This window comes from Eriocheir sinensis, chromosome 39, assembly GCF_024679095.1.
Source record: "Eriocheir sinensis breed Jianghai 21 chromosome 39, ASM2467909v1, whole genome shotgun sequence".
Lineage (NCBI taxonomy): Eukaryota > Metazoa > Arthropoda > Malacostraca > Decapoda > Varunidae > Eriocheir > Eriocheir sinensis.
Window position 1 is genome coordinate 13,694,693 of NC_066547.1, and position 19,867 is coordinate 13,714,559.

Here is a 19,867-nt window from a genome sequence, read left to right on the forward strand (position 1 = left end):
TTAGCCACAACAAAATCCAAACACAGATGGGTAAGGTATCGAATAATCCTAATCATATTCTTAAATGAGAAAACTATATATTTCAGACAAGATTGTTTATTACCTTATGAGATAACCGACTAGCCTCTGTTCAAAAGATAATTAAAACATTACTATCTTTAAAATTGAATAAACACTACAATTAAATTAAGTAATCAAGTTAAATAAATACATTAAAAAAATCATCGAAAAGTTACTCAGCTTATCAGGTAGTTTCGCTTAACACTCACTTTCACCACACCATTATTCAGGTAAAGTTGATTTGCTCTTCGATGCCTTTCCCCACATCACATAACCGATAACCAGCTGAGCAGTAAACTCTACCCACCCAACGATAACCTACCAAGCCCTCCAACCAAAGCTCATATAGATCCTACGTGGGCTTTGCTTACAGCCATCACTATGAATATATATAACACGTAAGGATCTTTTTTTTTTTTTTACAGCAAAGAAGGCCAAGCGACTTATACATCTCAACATCTATACGTCTTCACTATTGTAACAATCGAGCAAACTTGTCATTTTTCTCTTTCCACAAGTCAAAAAAAATTCCAAGTAACACATTTATTTGACTCCTTCAACCTGAGAACTGCGTCAATATTGGAAACCTTTAGTTGCCGGTATACCGCAGTCTCTTAGTGCTCGGGGTTCTAATTACATCGATTGTCACAGAAAGCTTGCCATTTGTCGCCTGGAAGCTTGAAGTGACCTACTCCATAAAATAACAATATTACTTGGTCTCTGAAACGTATAGAAGCCCAAGGAGGTGAATTCCGGCAAGTCTGGTCAGTAGGTTCACATAGTCCAAGTTATTTAGGATTTTCAAAAATAAATAAAGCATGACTCATCCCTCTCACCTAGGCCTTCCTTCTGCATTCTTCTATCTTACGACTTTCTTTCAAGATGGGAGTATCAAGACACCCTGAAGATGACTTTTGATCATTGTTTTAAATTTTTTCCTCTTTTATATGGAGCAGCATATAACGGACATTCTTATATACTTTTGTTTTGGCTTTGTTCTGCCTCCTTTATCGTAAAATGTGGCAAAGAACTGAACTTCTGAGACACTCGAATAGGAAGAGGGATGCAATTCATCACTAATATCGAGAGGAAACGAAACCTGATCATGGTTAATTTTACTCTCTTTCGAGCTGTCACACTCTGGTGGACTGGAAATCGCTTACACCGCACTCCATTCTCAGCGACTCCAGTGTAGGAAGAGACGACTCATCACTAGAGGCGAGAGAGGAGAGACGAGGCGAGCTGCTGAAGGAGGAACACGTATTGAAGTGTGACGCCGAGGGGAACGAGGAACCGCAGGACGAGACAGTGCCGGAGGAGTGGCGGGCGTGGCGTGAGGACGAGGTGGAGGAGAACGAAGACCTGCTGGAGGGGCGGCGCTGAGATCTGGCGTCGTCTGAAGATTGCCTCCATCTATGTGTGTGAGAGAGAGAGAGAGAGAGAGAGAGAGAGAGAGAGAGAGAGAGAGAGAGAGAGAGAGAGAGAGAGAGAGATTAATAACATCCTATCACAAGGCATCGAAGAAGTACATGTAATGCTGTCGGAAGTTTGAAATTGTTTAGGGTGTTATACGAAGAGATGTTAAGAGTCATTAAGTGATACTGAAAGGATTACGGGAGGAATGGGAAGTATTTGGAGAGATAGATAAATAGATAGCTAAATAAATAGAAAGAGAGAGCTGGGGGAGGACCACTTATCACCACTAACCAAACACAAGGTCGGGCTAACACACTCTGTAAACACGTCATCAACAACAAGGCCAGTATAATCATAATCTACACTGAATAAAGAACACACTCCATGATCAGCGTAACACCCACCCTGAGGGGCCGGGCTGGGCGGTGGAGCGGGACCGGACGAAGCGGGGGTCGGGGGGCGGGAAGGAGGAGGCGGCGGAGGACCAAGTTGAGGCGTCGGTCTCGTTGTACCGGCGGGAGAGCTCGAGGGCCCACGCTAGGTCTGGGTCCTGCGGGAGATAGATGGACAGATAGATAGATATAGATAGATAGGCAGATACAGATAGGTATAGATAGACAGACAGATATATCGATAGATAGGGGGAGAGTAAATGAGTGGGTAATGAGATGCATCCTAATCTACGCAAAAAAAAAGAAAAAAAAAAGAGGTAATTACTAAAAAAGTGAGTCCTTTAGAAATGAATAAAACGCGACAGAAATATAAAAAAACACACACAAATATAAAAAGGGTGCACAGATAGAGGTTTGTTGAGCTTATTCTTTCCGTATTACATCATGGACATTGGTAAGTATTGCATTCTTTAAGGCCGGTGTAATAAGTTCCCATGTTTGATGAATGACCAATATTTCTACTCACCTCATTCGTCGCCATGAAGTCAGTGTTGGTAATAGTGAAGGCGGCGGTCTTATCGTTGCTCTGTGGATTGCTGGCGACGACCCTCTGAAGGCAGGCACAACACACGATTACCACACACACACACACACACACAATGACGGATATTTCACCTGCTAATTTTTTTTTACAACAAAGGAGACAGCTCAAGGGCACACACAAAAAAGGGAAACAATAATAAAAAAAGCCCACTACTCGCTATGATGACTGATAAAGTAATAGTGTGATGTTAAAGAGGAAAATCAGGAGGGATTTATATAGGCAGACAGTCTTTTAAACTCACCGATACTTCGTCTTCGCTTTGGGCTGACGAGCGGCGACACAGCTTCCGTATTGCTTTCCTCCTGCATGAGAGAGAGAGAGAGAGAGAGAGAGAGAGAGAGAGAGAGAGAGAGAGATTATTCCCCTTTCATTATCTTCACTATTTCTACAACACGAAGGGTAAAAAAATATTAGTGCCATGCGTTTAGACAATACTTTCCCAAAGGATGATGAACATTGAATAAAAAGAGGATGAAAAAGAATACTAACATTTATTTAAGTAATGATAATTCTAACTCAGACGTTTTGCCTCGACCCATCCATTATAATTTGCTTGCTTGCTTGGTTGATGGTTTGTTGTTGAAGATAAATAACAAAGGAGAAGGGAGGAACATGCCATCCCAACCCCCAGGCAATATACATAGTGTGATCTCCTTCTTCTTTTTATTATCATAGTTATCATTATTACTATCATTACCCTCATCACCACCATCAATATCATCCTCACCCCTGTACGATCATCACGACCATCATCATCATCATCATAATCAGAACCCGTCATTATCATTACCACCACTATACCACCATCACCAGTTTCACCGCCACCACCACAACCACCAACGTCACCACCACTACCATAACCCCCCCACCCACCCAGCACTCTAAGGCCATCACCACCACCACCACCGTCACTACCATCACCACTATCGCCATTACCACCACTACCATCACCACTATCGCCATCACCACCACCACCACCACCACCGTCACTACCATCACCACTATCGCCATCACCACCACCACCACCACCACCGTCACTACCATCACCACTATCGCCATCACCACCACCACCACCACCGTCACTACCATCACCACTATCACCATCACCACCACCACCAACCCACCACACCATTCTCCTCCCCCCCCCATCACCACTACCACCACCACCCTTACCATCACCACTAGTACTACCACTCCATCCCCCACCACCATATCGCCACCCCTTCCCACCAGCACCACCCACACCACTCACGAGCTGACGAGTTGCTGGACGGCGATCAGCAACATCAGGACGCAGACGAGGACCACGCTGCTGACGGAGGTGGGCACCGCCTCGTAGTACAGGCTGGAGGAGGAGGAGGAGGAGGAGAACAACAACAATAAGAATAAGAAGGAGAAGGAGGAGAACAACATTAAGATTTGTGGATGTATTGCTATTATAATCACAACGTACACAGCCACACCATAACTTAACAGGCAGTATATAAATCACAATGCAAGTAACCTCCGTTCGTCCCTAGTTACTACATCATCAACTTACCACACTCCCTGGTACACGACGCCCTGGTCACACTCGCAAAAGTCGTTCCTACACTGCCAGTCCACCACACAGTCAGTGAGGTTGTTGCACTCGGAGCCCAGCATGCCTGGAACACAGGATTAATCAAACAGAGATAAATTATTGGAGTAAAGCTGTGGGAAAACGCCATAGCTGCACACGGCCTCGATCTCACTGTCTCTTTGTCCCTTGAGCCTGTGGTGCATGGGTAAGAAGCCGTTGCCCCGGTGTGGTGTCGTCTGCCATCCCGTGTCGTGAGACATCCCATCCTGAACTTCGCATCGCGGAACCCAATCTTTACTATCACAGAATAATCAAGTGAAGCATCTAAGTGTAAAAAAGTACCAAGGAGGATCTAAAAAGCGAAGCAAAGCGGAACAGGTCACAAGAAGAAGAAGAGTGGTTGTTGATATCCTAGTTATATATATACATACGTCATCATTTGCTTTCATAATAATATAAATAAACTTGGGTGGGACAGATCCCGACAAGCAATCGACATAAGACGTGGTACCGTGTCGAAATTCATGTATGTATTCAGGATGAGATGTCTCACGATACGGGATGAGTGACGACACCACACCGGGACACAGGGCAAGTATGGCATCCGGGTTACAACATTTTAATATCTCCGGGTTACCCCAGATACTGTCTATTACAGTGGCTATGAGGTTGAAGTTTATATTTGTCTTTTAGCATTACCTCCTGTTTTCTTTTACATTGATCAGTATGTTACGAGCATTTTGCTGTATATATATATATATATATATATATATATATATATATATATATATATATATATATATATATATATATATATATATATATATATATATATATAAGCCTACAACAACACGTTTTAAAAACCAGGATTATGAAATGAAATGACTGGGCCGTCAGCTTCTTGATAAAACTTGGTGACGAAATTGCTCAGTTACTCAACTCTTCACTAAACTCAAGAGCTTCAGTGAGTGGCGGTTGGGTGTAGTAAGTCATGATATTGAAAGTGCATTTCTAGGCATGAGTGTTTGATATTTATTTTTTTAATCTATGGCTGATCCTTGTCAGACTGGGAAGAAAACCTAAACACAGTACAGTGAAGGTGGGAAACATTTGTGTGTGTGTGTGTGTGTGTGTGTGTGTGTGTGTGTGTGTGTGTGTGTGTAGTACTGTGTACCTAGTTCTCACCGCAGGGCCCACAGAAGTACTGGTAGTCAAAGCTCCCCGAGGAAACGGTGTAGATGGCGCAGGTGCCGGGGGGACAGGTGCACGCGGAGGCCTTACACTCCGGCAGCGGCTGCGTCCACCCCATGGCCACGCAGTCCTCCTGGGTGTGGCAAGGGTCGTCGGGCACGTGGGGGCCTGGCAGAGGTCAAATAGATATGATTTCAGTACAGTCAAAAACTCCAATCAAGGAAAGGAGGCCAACTTCACTGAATTATTAACAAGATAATCTAATTTGGTAGCAGTGCAGCCCCTTCGGAAGAGTTCAAAGGGAATGACAAGCATTAATGATCAAGAGTCACGGGGATACGATACTTGGACATTGTTTGGAAAAACAAACAAAAGTGAGTTACATAATAGATAAGACGATTAGATTGAAGCAGCAAACTAACTCTTAACACCAGCACACAGTATGTATATTACCATAATTTCGACCTTGGACGCAGCCTAACAGATGGAGGAACAACAGAGTGACCACCACATTCGCGTTGGCTCCTCCGCCGCCACGGTGCATCTCGAAGGAAATGTATCTTTTAGCGAGCATGCAATAGATCCCCGGCACAGGCGCATAGTTCCTTTAGGAAATTAAACTAGTCTGAAGTTTTTTTTTTTTCTTTTAACTCTCACAGTTGTCTCCTCGCGTCATATTTTACTCTAAGTTTCCACAGTATAGACGCAATCGATCCTGTCCAATATCAGGCAGTTTCTCAAATTCTGATCATGAGAGGCCGGGGCATTGAGTTACCACCAAGCTTTCAAGAGCCTTCTGTAGGTGAGCCACGTCGCGGCCCGCTACTCACATCACCAGTGCTCACTAACTGAAGGGTGTTCCGTCCTGTACCACGGCCTTATCTGTCAGGTGATATGATAACAAACGTAGTCACCTCACACTACCAACAAACATACTTACAACAAATTCACACTGATTCTGAAAACTTTTTTTAACGAAACATGAATAGGGAGAAATATTGACTGGACAAACCAGGTATAAGACTGGTGTATGAAGGAGTGAAGGAGTAAGTCAGACTGGAGAGAAAAAAGTTTGCTAGACATAATCCATATAATTATAAGCTCTTTAATAACTTTCAAGATACTGACTCCTCTGATCCTGTCAGGCACCGTGAGGCACGGCACTTCTGACGACACTTTCCTGGCAATTCATGACAGACAAACCGCCTATGTCCTAGCAGCCCAAAAAGAGAGAGAGAGAGAGAGAGAGAGAGAGAGAGAGAGAGAGAGAGAGAGAGAGAGAGAGAGAGAGAGAGAGAGAGAGAGAGAGAGAGAGAGAGAGAGAGAGAGAGAGAGAGAGAGAGAGAGAGAGAGAGAGAGAGAGAGAGAGAGAGAGAGAGAGAGAGAGAGAGAGAGAGAGAGAGAGAGATTTTACATAGATTTACTTAGAAAATCAGACCACACAGAGCCCATGGACCAGACTAGGTGGTCTGCCCTTAAACCTAAGTGATTCTACATTAATCAGATGGCTCCAAAACGGTGCATTTCAACTCTAGTTATTATTAAGTTGAAGGAAGTGACGGTCGAGCTTGTTTTTAAAGGAGTCAATCGTGTTACACTGGCCCACTGAAGGTGGAAGCTTATTCCATTCTCGCACTACAATGTTGGTGAAGAAAAATTTGCTGCAGTCTGAATTGCTTGTCTACATTTGAGTTTTATGCCATTGTATATATATATATATATATATATATATATATATATATATATATATATATATATATATATATATATATATATATATATTTACTCTTGATAAAACACATAAATAATTTTAAATACAGTATATTTAATTTTTATTATTTTTACTCACTTGATTTAAATCAAAACAACCCTGATTTTTATGCATCCTAATTGTTGTGTATATGCTCCGCTTGGCTAACTGCCGGGACATAGCTGTTCCACCATTATTGCTTACTGCAAGACCATACTATGAAGAAATGCTTTGGGAAAAAAAAGTTCCTTAATATGATGAACCTAACCACTGGCATCGTGTAATATTGAGGCAAACACAACATACAAATATAGTAACATAAGCTTAGGTTAATTAATGGTAATCCATCTATATTTTACATAGGTGCCATACATATACCACTGTGAACCACACGAAACACATATAATTATAGTAATAATAACAACAACAAATAGCATAACTCCGCATTGTTTACGCGTTTCGCATTGTTCACGGTCGCATTGTTTAAGTTTTTCGCATCGTTTACGATCGCATTGTTTAAGTTTTCGCATTGTTCACGGTCGCATTGTTTAAGTTTTTCGCATTGTTCACGGTCGCATTGTTTAAGTTTTCGCATTGTTCACGGTCGCATTGTTTAAGTTTTTCGCATGGTTTCCGATCGCATTGTTTAAGTTTTTCGCATCGCTTACGGGCGCATTGTTTAAGTTTTTCGCATCGTTTACGGGCGCATTGTTTAAGTTTTTCGCATCGCTTACGGGCGCATTGTTTAAGTTTTTCGCATCGCTTACGGGCGCATTGTTTAAGTTTTTCGCATCGTTTACGGTCGCATTGTTTAAGTTTTTCGCATCGCTTACGGGCGCATTGTTTAAGTTTTTCGCATCGTTTTCGCAACCTTTCCCTTCCTGCAAACACGTCAATTCAAGAGTTCAGGGAAACGAGCAAGAAGAAAATCAATTCATGTCGTGTGCCGCTCTCTCCACTGTAACAAGGGTGTAGTATATAGTAGTAGTAGTGGTAATTATTCATATTGTTGTAGTATCCTCTCCACAAGTATGAATCTCTCTCTCTCTCTCTCTCTCTCTCTCTTTCAGGGTGGTCACACACAACCAGTTATATGCCTGCTCGGCTTGCCTGCCTAACTATTTCGCAGCGCCTATGACTACAGGTGTACTCAGTCAAACTAAAGAAGCCATAATTATTTGCACATGAAGTATACGAAACTGAGTGAATGTTGGGGAAAAAAGAACTCAACACTAAAAGAAAAGAGAAAAAAAACAAGAGTAATAGTAGAAACAAACTAAAGGGCCGAAAAGGTATATGCAAAAAGAAAACTGCTTAAGTGAAGAAAAGGAAAATAAAATAGAAAAGCAGAAAGTACGTGGAAGCAAAGTGAACAGGATAATAGAGCTCAGGGCAGGGTGAAGCATATACGTGTGCGCAGTGAAGCAACTAAGAGTGCGTAGTGAAGTATTTAAGTGTAAAAAAGCAAGTATAAGTAAGGTCAAAAGATGAAGAAGAAGAAGCAAAGTTGCCAGATCGTCGTACTCAGCGTCTTACATTTACCCATTTCCCACCCAAAAACTGTCTCCTCCACCTCGACAACTACATTCATTTTATAGTTATCGTTGAAATGGTTAATTATCTGTGTCTTATTGCAATAGTTAAGTCTAAAAAAAAAAGGTAAATAGAATGTGGTGAGTACGATAATCTGGCAGCGTTGAGAAGAAGGCGTGCATGTAAACAAACCCGCTGGACGAAGGTGAGGAGGCGGAGACTAACCAGCCCTCTATTAAAACACTGAAGATAAAATAACTGAGAGGCTAACAAGTAACTGAAGCGGCAACAAGCACATAGGAAAGGAATCAAGAAACCAAGACAGTCCTGGGACCATATTCTCAAACATTTCGGGGTCCACACGCCCACATTTCATAGGGCTTTCGTAACGGGTTTAGGGCATTTCCAGAGGTAGTTTAATGAACCTGGTAGTAGTTTGACCCTTCTTCTGTATCCTGAACCTAAGGAAACACTCGTGAGATTCCGATTGATCTCCTTTTTGGCCTTTGGAAATAGTTGACGTGAGAGGCGGAAGCGTCTGAGAATACCGACCCTGGCCCAGCTGTCCCCGCCGGCCACACGCCCCCCTGCTGGCCCTCGTACTGGTGGCTCATCAAAGGCGTCAATGTGCTTCGCGATAGAACGGATTAGCTAACTCACAAACAGCAAACGGGTAAGGGCTGCAGTCAAGATCATTGATGTATATGGTAAATAATAATGGACCTAAGACTGATTCCTGTTGGAGGTCACTAGTCACGTCAGCCCAATCTGGTTTACCCACACTAACTTGAATTCTGAATCTGGTCACTAAGTCATGCCTCGAGTCTATAGTCTAGAAATACGAAGTGCAGTACGGGATAAATTGGCGGCAGGGATGGGTCCACTTCACAGACCGATGGTAACGGGTGGGTGTGGGGTGGCGGCGGGTGTACAACAGGCATTGAAAAGTCAATCATATAGTGATTTCTGGAAAAAAATACGATCCATATTAAAAAGCATAATATTTTGTACAGAAATAAGCAGTCAGTGTCTTGAAATTCTTAGGCTACCCTCTCATTAATAACCCCCCAAAGAGGTTTCTCAATCCAAGAGTGGTCAGCATGCGGGTGTGATGAGCCCATCGACCTAGGTTGGAGCCCCACCAAAACACACTAATTTTTCAAACCATCGCCGAGTGGCGAAAGATTACCCACATGCTGCTCAGATCTATGATCAACCCTAACTTCAGTGACTTTAGTCAAGAGAAGGACCAGGGAACAGCATGGGCCATGCGAGAGTCATATACCCTGGTAGCCACTATAAATAAAATTCACCGGCGCCACTTGAGGGCTGGGGTCGTCAAAGAAACCCCTAAAGAAAGCCTACCAGTGCTACAGAGAGCACCTATTTTTTTTAATGAGTTTAAAGTTAATTTTGACCAACTGAGACTTAGATGGGACCCCATAAGCAAAGTTCATTTCTTCTACATTACAATTAAGTAAAAGCAGGAAAGATTTAGTCACCGAGAAGCTGATGCAGCCAATCAGTGACGGATTGCTCTTGCACTTTTTTTTTTATAAGTGCTGCCTGTAGTGTCAGTAGGCTCTCTTGAGGGGGCTCTTGGACGGCCCCAGCCTGTTCATGGCGCAGGCGAATTTTATTTATAGTGGCTGCTGTGATATATGACTCTTGCTTGAGCCATGCTGCCCCTCAGTGCTCCTTTTTGGCTGAAATTGCTCAGGTTAGGGTTGTTTTAAGATCTAGGCAGCATGTGGGTAATCTTCCACCACTCGGTGATGGCTTGAAAAATCAGCATGCTTTGCTGGGACTCGAACCTAGGTCCACAGGCTCACCAAGTCCACACGCTGAACACTTGGACTTAGCCAAGCAAGGGCTCCTGATTTGTTTTATGTTGAATAAAAGACAATGTGTAACAGTCAGGTCTCATGCTATACAGAAATCGTTTAATAGAATGGTTTCAAAATTGTATTGTTACATCAGGCTCCAACAATGACTATAACCATGAAATTGTCACAAATTAACTTAAATCTTGAAACAACAACATAAGCAAAAACTATAGCTCTTTTCTGTCGTATACTCGTTTGAGTTTTTACTTTCTTTCCAGGGCCATCATGACAATCTACAACTTGTACATGTTTGACCGTGATGGCCAGCTGCTCCACTATGCTGAATGGATCCGTAAGAAACAGTCTGGCATGTCCAGGGAGGAGGTAGGTGGTGATCTCAAAAGTACATCATAAGAAGGCTCCTGCCCTTAGGAGCTGTTGCTCGTAGCCTCTTTTCTACAAGAACAGAAACTGTTTTCATGTGTTGGGAGAGCTCCTCCTTGTGGACCCTCTGAAGGATGTAGAAGAAAACTCACAATTCACATAAACACTTTCTTTTGTCACAGAAAACTTTGAACTCAAAGCCTAAAGTTTTATGTTCATAAGAACTTTTCTTTCACTTCCCCTGCTGTCTCTGCATTTACTACCAAGTCTGCATACAGCAGCTCCCATGGTGCCTCTCCTCTTGCTTCCTTTGTGGTCTCCTCCATTACTGTTATAAACAAGAGTGGGCTGAGGGCAGTTCCCCGGTGAACCCTCACTCCAATTTCGAACTCATCTGATGTTCCCACCACTGTTTTCATTCTCAATTTTGTACCTTCATATAGTCCCATCACCGATTCAACCAATCTTTCTGGTACTCTTTGCCTTCTCAATGCTCATCTTATAATTTCCCTTGGTATTCTGTCAAATGCCTTCTCTAGATTTACAAAAACGTGATACAATCTCCTCCTCTTCTCCATAAACCTTTCTTATATATATATACATATATATATATATATATATATATATATATATATATAGATATATATATATATATATATATATATATATATATATATATATATATATATATATATTTGTTGATACCACATGATATGGTAAATATAGTGACTGCATAAATTTTAAACTTCCCTCACTAATATGACAAACCCTCATAAGGTGTAAGAAAATCTGGGAAAGAAAAGCAGTAATGAATTTTCTTATAATTCCAGGAAGCAAAGTTGATGTATGGCATGATATTCTCCATTAAATCATTTGTAACAAAGGTAAGTAATGTGTGAGTCTTACATGAGTAAAGTGCCACTTGTCTCATTCTTGTCTTTTGAATGTTATTGGTATATAAATTTTGTATCTATATTAACATTACTTCAGAATAATTTTCACTAAGAAAATTTCAACATTGATTGTCAGCTTCCATTTATTTTAGCCTCTGTGTAGCTGTAGCCTAGACTGTATGGTGAATGAATACCTTTGTACTTTTTATATTTTTTATAGGTATATACATGTGGTGTAGTTTCTGCTTTGTTTTTTGCTTGACTTTCATCTTTCTCTTTCAGGTGTCTCCAGTAGACCTGAAGGAAGGTTACCTCACCTACTGCACCAACAAGTACCGCCTGCACTTGTTTGAGACTCCCTCCAGAATAAAATTTGTGCTCAACACTGATGTGGCAGCGCAGGGAATCAAGGAGTTGCTGCACCAAATATACACACAGGTCAGCACAATAGGGAAGTGATGTGGGAAATGACCAGACCATTCAAAACATTAAAGATCTGTGCGAGTTTTGACCTCAGATAAAGTGTTGAGACATGATAGATAAACCAAATTTTTATAAGTAAATCTGTTTCCTTCTACAAATAACAGCATCAGCATGGAAGTGAATGACAAAGATTTACACTGTTGATGCATGTCATTGTCACTAATTTCCTGCTCTGTCTACTGTCTTGTCTGTTGCTGTCCTCCTGTTTCCCATATGAGGAGAGTAGAGTGACCAGCCCTAGAGATATATTTATATAGATGTATAGACCACACAGATTATATGCTCAAGGCTAGGTGGTCTGCCCTTGAAGATAAGTAAAATGACATAAAATTCTCACCAGGACTTTGCATATCTGTCTTTGCAAATATTCAGATGGAGGAAGTAGTGGATGAGTTTGCTATTAAATACATTCAACCCTTGATGTCCCAATATCGGATTTCCTGTGCAAAATCTGGCTTCCTGCAATTGTTGGACATATGCCCAGTCAAGTCCAGGAACCAAAATAGAATCCAGGTAAAGTATCTGGGGCTCGGCTAAGTCTGGCCAAGTCTGGGTATCGAAACAAAAGTTTGGCCATGCAACAGATTCCTTCCCCTGGTCAGTGTCTGCAACACTCGCTACTTGCTTCAACGTTGCCAGATTGTCGTACTCAGCCTCCTACGTTTGCTGATTTCCGACCCCAAAACTGCCTCCTCGACCCCAATAACTGCCTTCATATATAGTTATCGTTAAAATGGTTAATTATTGGTGTTTTTGGCAATAGCTATGGCTCAGAAACCGGTAAATACGAGGCTCTGAGTACGATAATCTGGCAACGGTGACTTGCTTGGTGGCTGCATATTGTTTGTTTCATAATTCACTAAGCTTTGAGTTGTTCAGTTCCTTTAATATTATTTGCTGTTTGTGTTTTAGCACTTCACTCACTCTTTAAGTTTATCTGTGTCTTAAACAAAAGGTCCACGATGGGAGCATAAGCTGCTGGTTCCTGTGACATAAATTTTTGTCTGTTTGTTTAAGAATATGAGCAGAGCAACTTCTTGTAATGATCATTTTTATTACCTGATTTTTATGGAAATTGAAGCATTTGTTATTAAATAATTCGCCTGCTATGATAAGCTCAAGCACCCTAAAATGACATACACTTTGTGACCACCACCAAATGGTGCGTCTTTTGTTAACATATACTGCAAGTCTTCAAATGACTTCTTTCAACCCTTTCGTTGCTAAACACACGCAGCGAGCACTAACGTAACTTGCTGGTGGCAACCTGCACCAGTTGTGACCCCAGTGTACACACACACACAATTCTGCAGATTTAGGAACTGAACAAGTATGAAGAATTTAATATCTTGGTGACCTCAAGAAAAATGCTTTGTGACCCCAAGTTTAGGAACCATTGGACTAATACATCTTCCTCCCTGCTTCTTCCTCAGGTTTATGTAGAGTATGTGGTGTTCAACCCCATGTGTCCCCTCAACAAGCCCATTGAAAGTGAACTGTTTGCAGCCAAGCTAGATGAGGTGGTGCGGCAAAGCCCTGCTCATGCCTCCCGGCCAGCCTGAGGTGCCTCAGCCTTGGCTCAGTAGTGTCTTGAGCCAGAGTTTAATGGTGAAACTGCAATAATTTATCTTTCCCAGAGCCCAAGATCTACTGCAAAAAGTTCTTTGATCAATATACACCTTTGGATTTTGTTATTCTTTGTATGAAAGATGTTACCTAAAATGTGTTATGGATACATGAATGGACATTCCTCAAGGGGTTCACTCTCAATATGTGTGCAACAGAAGAGAAAATTATGTAAAGATTCAGTGTTGATGTAACGCCCCCTATTCATAGGCCTATTTCCAGTCTGATATATGATAGGTTACAAGTGTTTCCTATTTCCAGTAAGACACTCATATTGACCTCAATTTATTACTTATAACATTTCAAATTTGTCTTCCTCACAAGTGAAGAACTGGAGAATGACATTATGTGTAAAATTAATGTGATTTACCAGTTGGTTGTGGTATACTGTATTTTACAGCAAAATTTAAGCAGGGCATTTCTATATTTTCATTGAAATATTGAAAACTTTAATTTCATGTCTTGATTATAATATATATATATATATATATATATATATATATATATATATATATATATATATATATATATATATATATATATATATATATATATATATATATACACAGTAACTTTAAGTTATCCAAATTAATTCAGCCAAGGCCCTTGCTAATAAATGAAAAATCTGGATAATGTGGAAGGAGTTTGTATGACTGACACTTCTAGACATGAGTTCCAGAGTAGTCACTGCAATCCATGAATGACCCAACTGTCACTTACAAGAAACAGCTGTTTACTTCCAAGGACCAAGATTAAGTGTGCTCTGATTTTTTGTTAAATCAATAGATGTTGTTTATTTCATACATAATATTTTTTCAAGACTTATTGTTTTATTCATGAGTAAATGATAAAAAAAAAAGTTTCCTGAGCACTGAGGAAACCCTCGGCCATCTCAGTCATGCATGGAGTGACTGTCAAGTTTAGAGGGATCACACAGGACATCATTTGAGTCAAGGATTATATCATTTTCACTTTCTGAATGGTGTGAGGCGAGGCTATAGCTGGGAGTAGCAATCTTCATGTCATCTGAGACTCAGGTATATCCCCCACAACTGCCACATGAATTTGTAAAATAAATATCCCTTTTGAGCTATCTTTATGGACTGTAACTCTTCTGCACAAGATTTATGAGCAACAGTTATATTTTATGTCGGGAGGTGACTGTTGAAGCTGAAGCTTGAGGAAAAATGGTTAATTTTGTACCAGTAACAGCTGCTGTAGCCACTCATGTGCTAACAAACCAATGTTCATGGCTGTCTTGCTCACACCTCGCAGTGTCTCGAGTCAGTGTGTCAGAAAACAAGGCAAGACTTTACACAGGTGGGGCAGCATGCACCAGCCACAACCTACAGGTATACAGAGGTGCAGCAGGTGAGTCCACTCCATGGACAGTCATCGGCTCCCTCCCCAACAAGCATGGCAGGTTGTTCTCCATTCACATTAATTCCCCACATAACCCATACAGTATGCTATCTATGTGATAGTTTTGTGCATCACTTTTCCCACTTAACTTTAAGATATGTGTTTCTTCTGATAATTTTGTGTGTCTAGGTCTTAATGTGGATAATTTCCTTGACAACATCTTATAGGGGTACTGTGATAGGTTAACATGTGGGTAGGGTCGAGTTGGCAGATGATGCAGTTGTGGATAATTGAGTTTTTATTGTAGCTATTATATATATATATATATATATATATATATATATATATATATATATATATATATATATATATATATATATATATATATATATATATATATATATATATATATAATGTTTATGTTGTACTCAGGTAAAAAAAAAAACAGTAAGTTATATTTAGTCATAATTATAAAGTATTGTTTAGAAATCTGCACACTTGTTGACTTGATGAAAAAAAAATGGCAATTTTTCAGGTTCTAAATGAAAAGTACTAAGCTTTGCATCATTTGTGCAAATGGAAAAAGTAAATATTTTTTTCCTTTATAAGTTTATGCATTCATATATTAAAAATAATACAGATTTTATATGGAAGGTGTTGAGAGATTCCCAAACCCTTGTGTGGGAAGGTACTGGACACATTTGGAATTATTCAAATAAACTGTGATAGTTGCATTGACCTTTATTTCATCCACTGATATATGATTTTCCCTGACCTTTATTTCATTAAATAATGCAGTGCTGCAATAACAAGCATCAAGTCTTGAAAAGGGAAAAGAGCAGTGAAAATATTATGGGCCAGAAGTCAGGTCAGCCCCATGTAAGAGGTTTTCTGAATGCACAAAAACCTGAAGCTGAACCACAGACACTGAAAACATATAATGTAAAGGGGATAGTGGCAGATGCTTAAGGCTCATTATTTCATGGGCATTACACAGTTTCAGCTCATTAACTTGCCTACATTATATTGGGTTGATGAGGAGCAGACAGGGAGTAACAATGAAAGGCAAGACAGCATGAGGAGAGGCAGATGAGTCAAGTGCTGGGTGAGGTGTATGGATTTGAGTGGGGTATGTATGGAGCGGTGTATGGGAAGGGTAATGTTTCCTGTCTTGTGTGTCAGGGGAGAGTTAGTGGGAGAAAGCAATTATGAGATCCCACACTGATTTATCACACACACACACACACACACACACACACACACATCGCAGCTATACGCCTACATCCACAACATCAATATAATCCCCCCATTAACCTTTTCTTACCTTTCCCATCTTCTCTTCTTCCCCTTCACCCACAACCATCCTCTTTCCAGTACAAAATCTTCATACTTTCCACTTTTCTTCCCCAGACGATTGTTGTCCTCTCCTTCTATATAATCCCCTTTACTCTTCCCTCTTTCTTCCACCATTCTTCTCATACCCTTTCTCTTTTACACATCCCCCTTATCTATACCTCTCCCTCCCCACAAACTTTATATTTCCCTATTTTGACATAACTATCCCTCATCCTATTTCCGCTTCCATCCCTACCCATCCCCTTCCTCCCCCATACTATCTCCATATTATCCATTTCCCGTCCCTTAAACAACCTTCCTCCCCATCACCTCCCAACTAGTCCCTATACAAATCCTCCTTAACACCCTATTGATATTCCTCCCCTTCCCCACAATCAGATCTTTCACCTTATTTCCTCACCCTTTTCTTCCCTTTCACCTTATCTTCTCCTCTCACCCTTTACCTTTTCGTCCCTTCACACATCTCCATTATCCTCCACACAAAACCTTCCCCCCCACCCCTTATATTGCCCCTTCCTCATGTAACTCTCCCTCATACTCCCTGCTTCCGTCCCTACCCATCCCCTTCCTTTCCCAACTGTCCATGTACCTTTTCTTCCTCTATCCAATTTATTTCTTCACCCTTTCCTCCCCTCCTACATGATCTAAATAGCAGGAAAGTCTCCCTACCTATCCCCTTCCTCCCCCAAAATATATACCTTTTTCCTCTATTTCCTTATTTTCTCGCGCTTTTCTCCCCTACTACATAATCTAAATAGCACCAAAGTCCCCCTGCCCCCCACACTCCCTCATTGACCCGGCAGTCTCCGCCAATTGGTTGTCAAGGCGTTGCTAAGGACGCCTCAAGAAGCTCCCGCACTTCGCCTCCAAACTCCAAGACGCACCACCACCACCACTACCACCTTCCCGCCAACACCCGAGCACACATAGAGCCTCGCCGCTGCTCTCTCGGTAAGCCTCGCGCCCTCCTTCCCTCCTTCCTGCTGAGTGTTGCGGTGGTCAAGATCTTTCCTTAATATCTTGAGGGTGAAGCGTTAGTCTCACAGTTGCTCTCCACGTACGTATATAAGTCTGTGTGTTGCTGTTTGTTGTTTCGTGGTAAGGTTAATGAACTGCGTCTTAAGTGAATTTGGTGGATGTGATGTGAGGTGAGTTTGTGTGTGTGTGTGTGTGTGTGTGTGTGTCGTTTTCCCCTTTCCTTCCGCACTCATTCTCATTCATTCTTCTATTCCCAAAATATCTAACCCGTTCTCCCCTTCCCTTTTTTCCCCTCCGCTTCCCTTTCCTCTTTCCTCACCTATCGTGTGTGTGTGTGTGTGTGTGTGTGTGTGTGTGTGTGTGTGTGTGAGAGAGAGAGAGAGAGAGAGAGAGAGAGAGAGAGAGAGAGAGAGAGAGAGAGAGAGTGTGCCTTGCAATACACTGACGGGTCTAAAGTCCAGCGTTGTGATGTAGAACACTTCATCAATAAGACTACACTGCACTGTTATTTTGTTCCTGTTTCTTGCTTCAGTGGAATTGAGTTTTAGTGGTTGAGTTTACGTACACTCCCTAAAGAATCATGTATGGCGGTATTAATAACCTACGTGGGCTTTAGTTACAAGTAAACTGAGACTTTTCACAGTAAAATGTACTTGTATATTATAGCTTCTATTTCCAAGCAATTCAAATACGACTAAAATCAGCAAAATACACCTTGCAAATATATAGTTATAGCGACAGCGAGGCTCTTATGTTAATATAGTTAAAAAAAAGTCACAGCACAACTACTCAAAAATAGCTCATTTTCACACTTAAGTTGAAACTAAAATATGAAGAAAAGAGGGAAACATAGGCACGTAAAAGGAGAGCTGTCAACAAAGGTCGCTGGAACACTGCTCCCAGCGTGATGATTAGAACCATGACGTAGCGACGAAAACATCATTCGGACCTCGATTTGCGACTTACTCATTGCTTGTTCAGTTCGACGCTCTTGCCTTACATGCTTTGATAATCACTGATCAAGTACGTAACCTCACATGAAGAGAGATATATAAACCTGATTAGCCAGACCAGCACTGTACTAGAGCGATAAGTGAAAGTATAAGTTAATCACCGTAGAGTTAGTACACAGTGTGCTATGTGTGATTAATTCTACGGTATTTTATTTATAGTTTAATATATCACTCTTACATTGGTCTCTCTCTCTCTCTCTCTCTCTCTCTCTCTCTCTCTCTCTCTCTCTCTCACACACACACACACACACACACACACACGCACACACACATGGAATACGCTCCCACGAGTCAAGCCTGAGGCAGAGGTGCGAGCTGATTTCATTATATAATACATATAGCTGTTCTCACTACACCGGAGATGAGGGGTCTGGCCAAAGAGGTCTGACGGAGTAAGTCCACGAGTATCATGAAGGGTTCGGGTGAGGTAGCACGCCCAATTACTAAAATATTCGATTTTGTCAACATTGCCCCGTCCCCAAGGCGTATGTGGATGACTTTACAGTGTCAGTGACCCTGACCTGAGGGAGAAAAACAAATAGCAGCCCCGCCTAGTCGCCATCCCTCGCCACATCATCGGCTGGGAACACTGATAGCAGGTCGGTTTTACCATTAAAAAACTACCTTTTGTAATAAGGACGAACTGTAACATCCGCCTTGCATTCAGGGCGTCAACGGCACCCCAGCGACAAAGGAAGATTCTGACAAACATCCGTGCGACGGTAAATCAAGGTGCTGTTCGTGATAGTAAAACGGGGCACTAAAAGACTATGTTGACAGTGATGTGGGACTAAGTGAACATGTCAACAGTGGTCCGTGTGACGCTGGCGAGGGGGTCTAAAGTAACATGTGCAAAGCTTAGGCTAAGTAGGTCCATATAAAGAAGAATAAATTTTAGGATAAGGAGTAAGCTACTCACAATACCACCTCTATAACCTAGAAGAGTCCGTCGGTAATATATATATATATATATATATATATATATATATATATATATATATATATATAATATACACACAGAGAGAGAGAGAGAGAGAGAGAGAGAGAGAGAGAGAGAGAGAGAGAGAGAGAGAGAGAGAGAAAGTGTTAGGCAAATATTCATACACAACTACATGATGAAGGACAACCCGAAACACAAACAACAAACATATTCACATGCATCCATACATGCATACATACATATATACATACATACATACATATAAAGACAGCCATGCAGAGATAAAACATTCAGGGAGACGGAAAAATGGACAAAGACAAACACATAAATACAAACTGACAGGGAGGCATACAAATGCAAACAGACTGACAGGCAGACAGACACAAACACACAAATACAATCAAACTAACAGCTAGAGAAACAAGACAGACAGAACAAGCGAAAAAATAAAGACATGAGACACTGAAAAGAGAGAGAAAAATGCAGAAAAAGATAGTGT

At 41.2% G+C, this 19,867-nt stretch overlaps 3 protein-coding genes across 7 annotated transcripts in view; 2 read left to right on the forward strand and 1 right to left on the reverse strand.

Annotated features, from left to right (window-relative positions):
• Positions 1-78: 78 nt before the first annotated feature.
• LOC127009035 (uncharacterized) lies at positions 79-6,079 on the reverse strand. The gene is made up of 8 exons (XM_050881704.1): positions 5,678-6,079; positions 5,219-5,392; positions 4,013-4,118; positions 3,725-3,817; positions 2,714-2,774; positions 2,395-2,478; positions 1,881-2,026; positions 79-1,473 (listed from the first exon to the last, which is right to left on the reverse strand). Exons 1-8 carry the CDS (start codon positions 5,796-5,798, stop codon positions 1,194-1,196), a joined length of 1,065 nt encoding a protein of 354 aa, XP_050737661.1. The 5' UTR covers positions 5,799-6,079; the 3' UTR covers positions 79-1,193.
• A 2,505-nt stretch (positions 6,080-8,584) lies between these two features.
• LOC127009038 (trafficking protein particle complex subunit 1-like) lies at positions 8,585-15,813 on the forward strand. 4 transcript variants are annotated; one of them, XM_050881707.1, is made up of 6 exons: positions 8,585-8,712; positions 9,024-9,180; positions 10,612-10,717; positions 11,548-11,601; positions 11,893-12,048; positions 13,527-15,813. In XM_050881707.1, exons 3-6 carry the CDS (start codon positions 10,619-10,621, stop codon positions 13,653-13,655), a joined length of 438 nt encoding a protein of 145 aa, XP_050737664.1. In that variant the 5' UTR covers positions 8,585-8,712; positions 9,024-9,180; positions 10,612-10,618; the 3' UTR covers positions 13,656-15,813. The 4 variants fall into 4 exon arrangements, with proteins under 4 accessions (XP_050737664.1, XP_050737663.1, XP_050737667.1 ...); XM_050881706.1 differs by lacking the exon at positions 9,024-9,180 and having other exon boundaries at positions 8,652-8,712; XM_050881710.1 differs by lacking the exons at positions 8,585-8,712; positions 9,024-9,180 and adding an exon at positions 8,759-8,780.
• Positions 15,814-17,142: 1,329 nt separating this feature from the next.
• The window catches only part of LOC127009033 (coiled-coil domain-containing protein 177-like), a 21,996-nt gene continuing 19,271 nt past the window's right edge, over positions 17,143-19,867 (forward strand). Inside the window, exon 1 of one of the 2 annotated variants that reach the window (XM_050881698.1) lies at positions 17,143-17,388. The gene's annotated coding sequence lies outside the window, so the exon portion shown is untranslated. Of the gene's footprint in view, positions 17,495-19,867 lie in introns of both variants that reach the window. The other variant, XM_050881699.1, reaches the window with a different exon arrangement.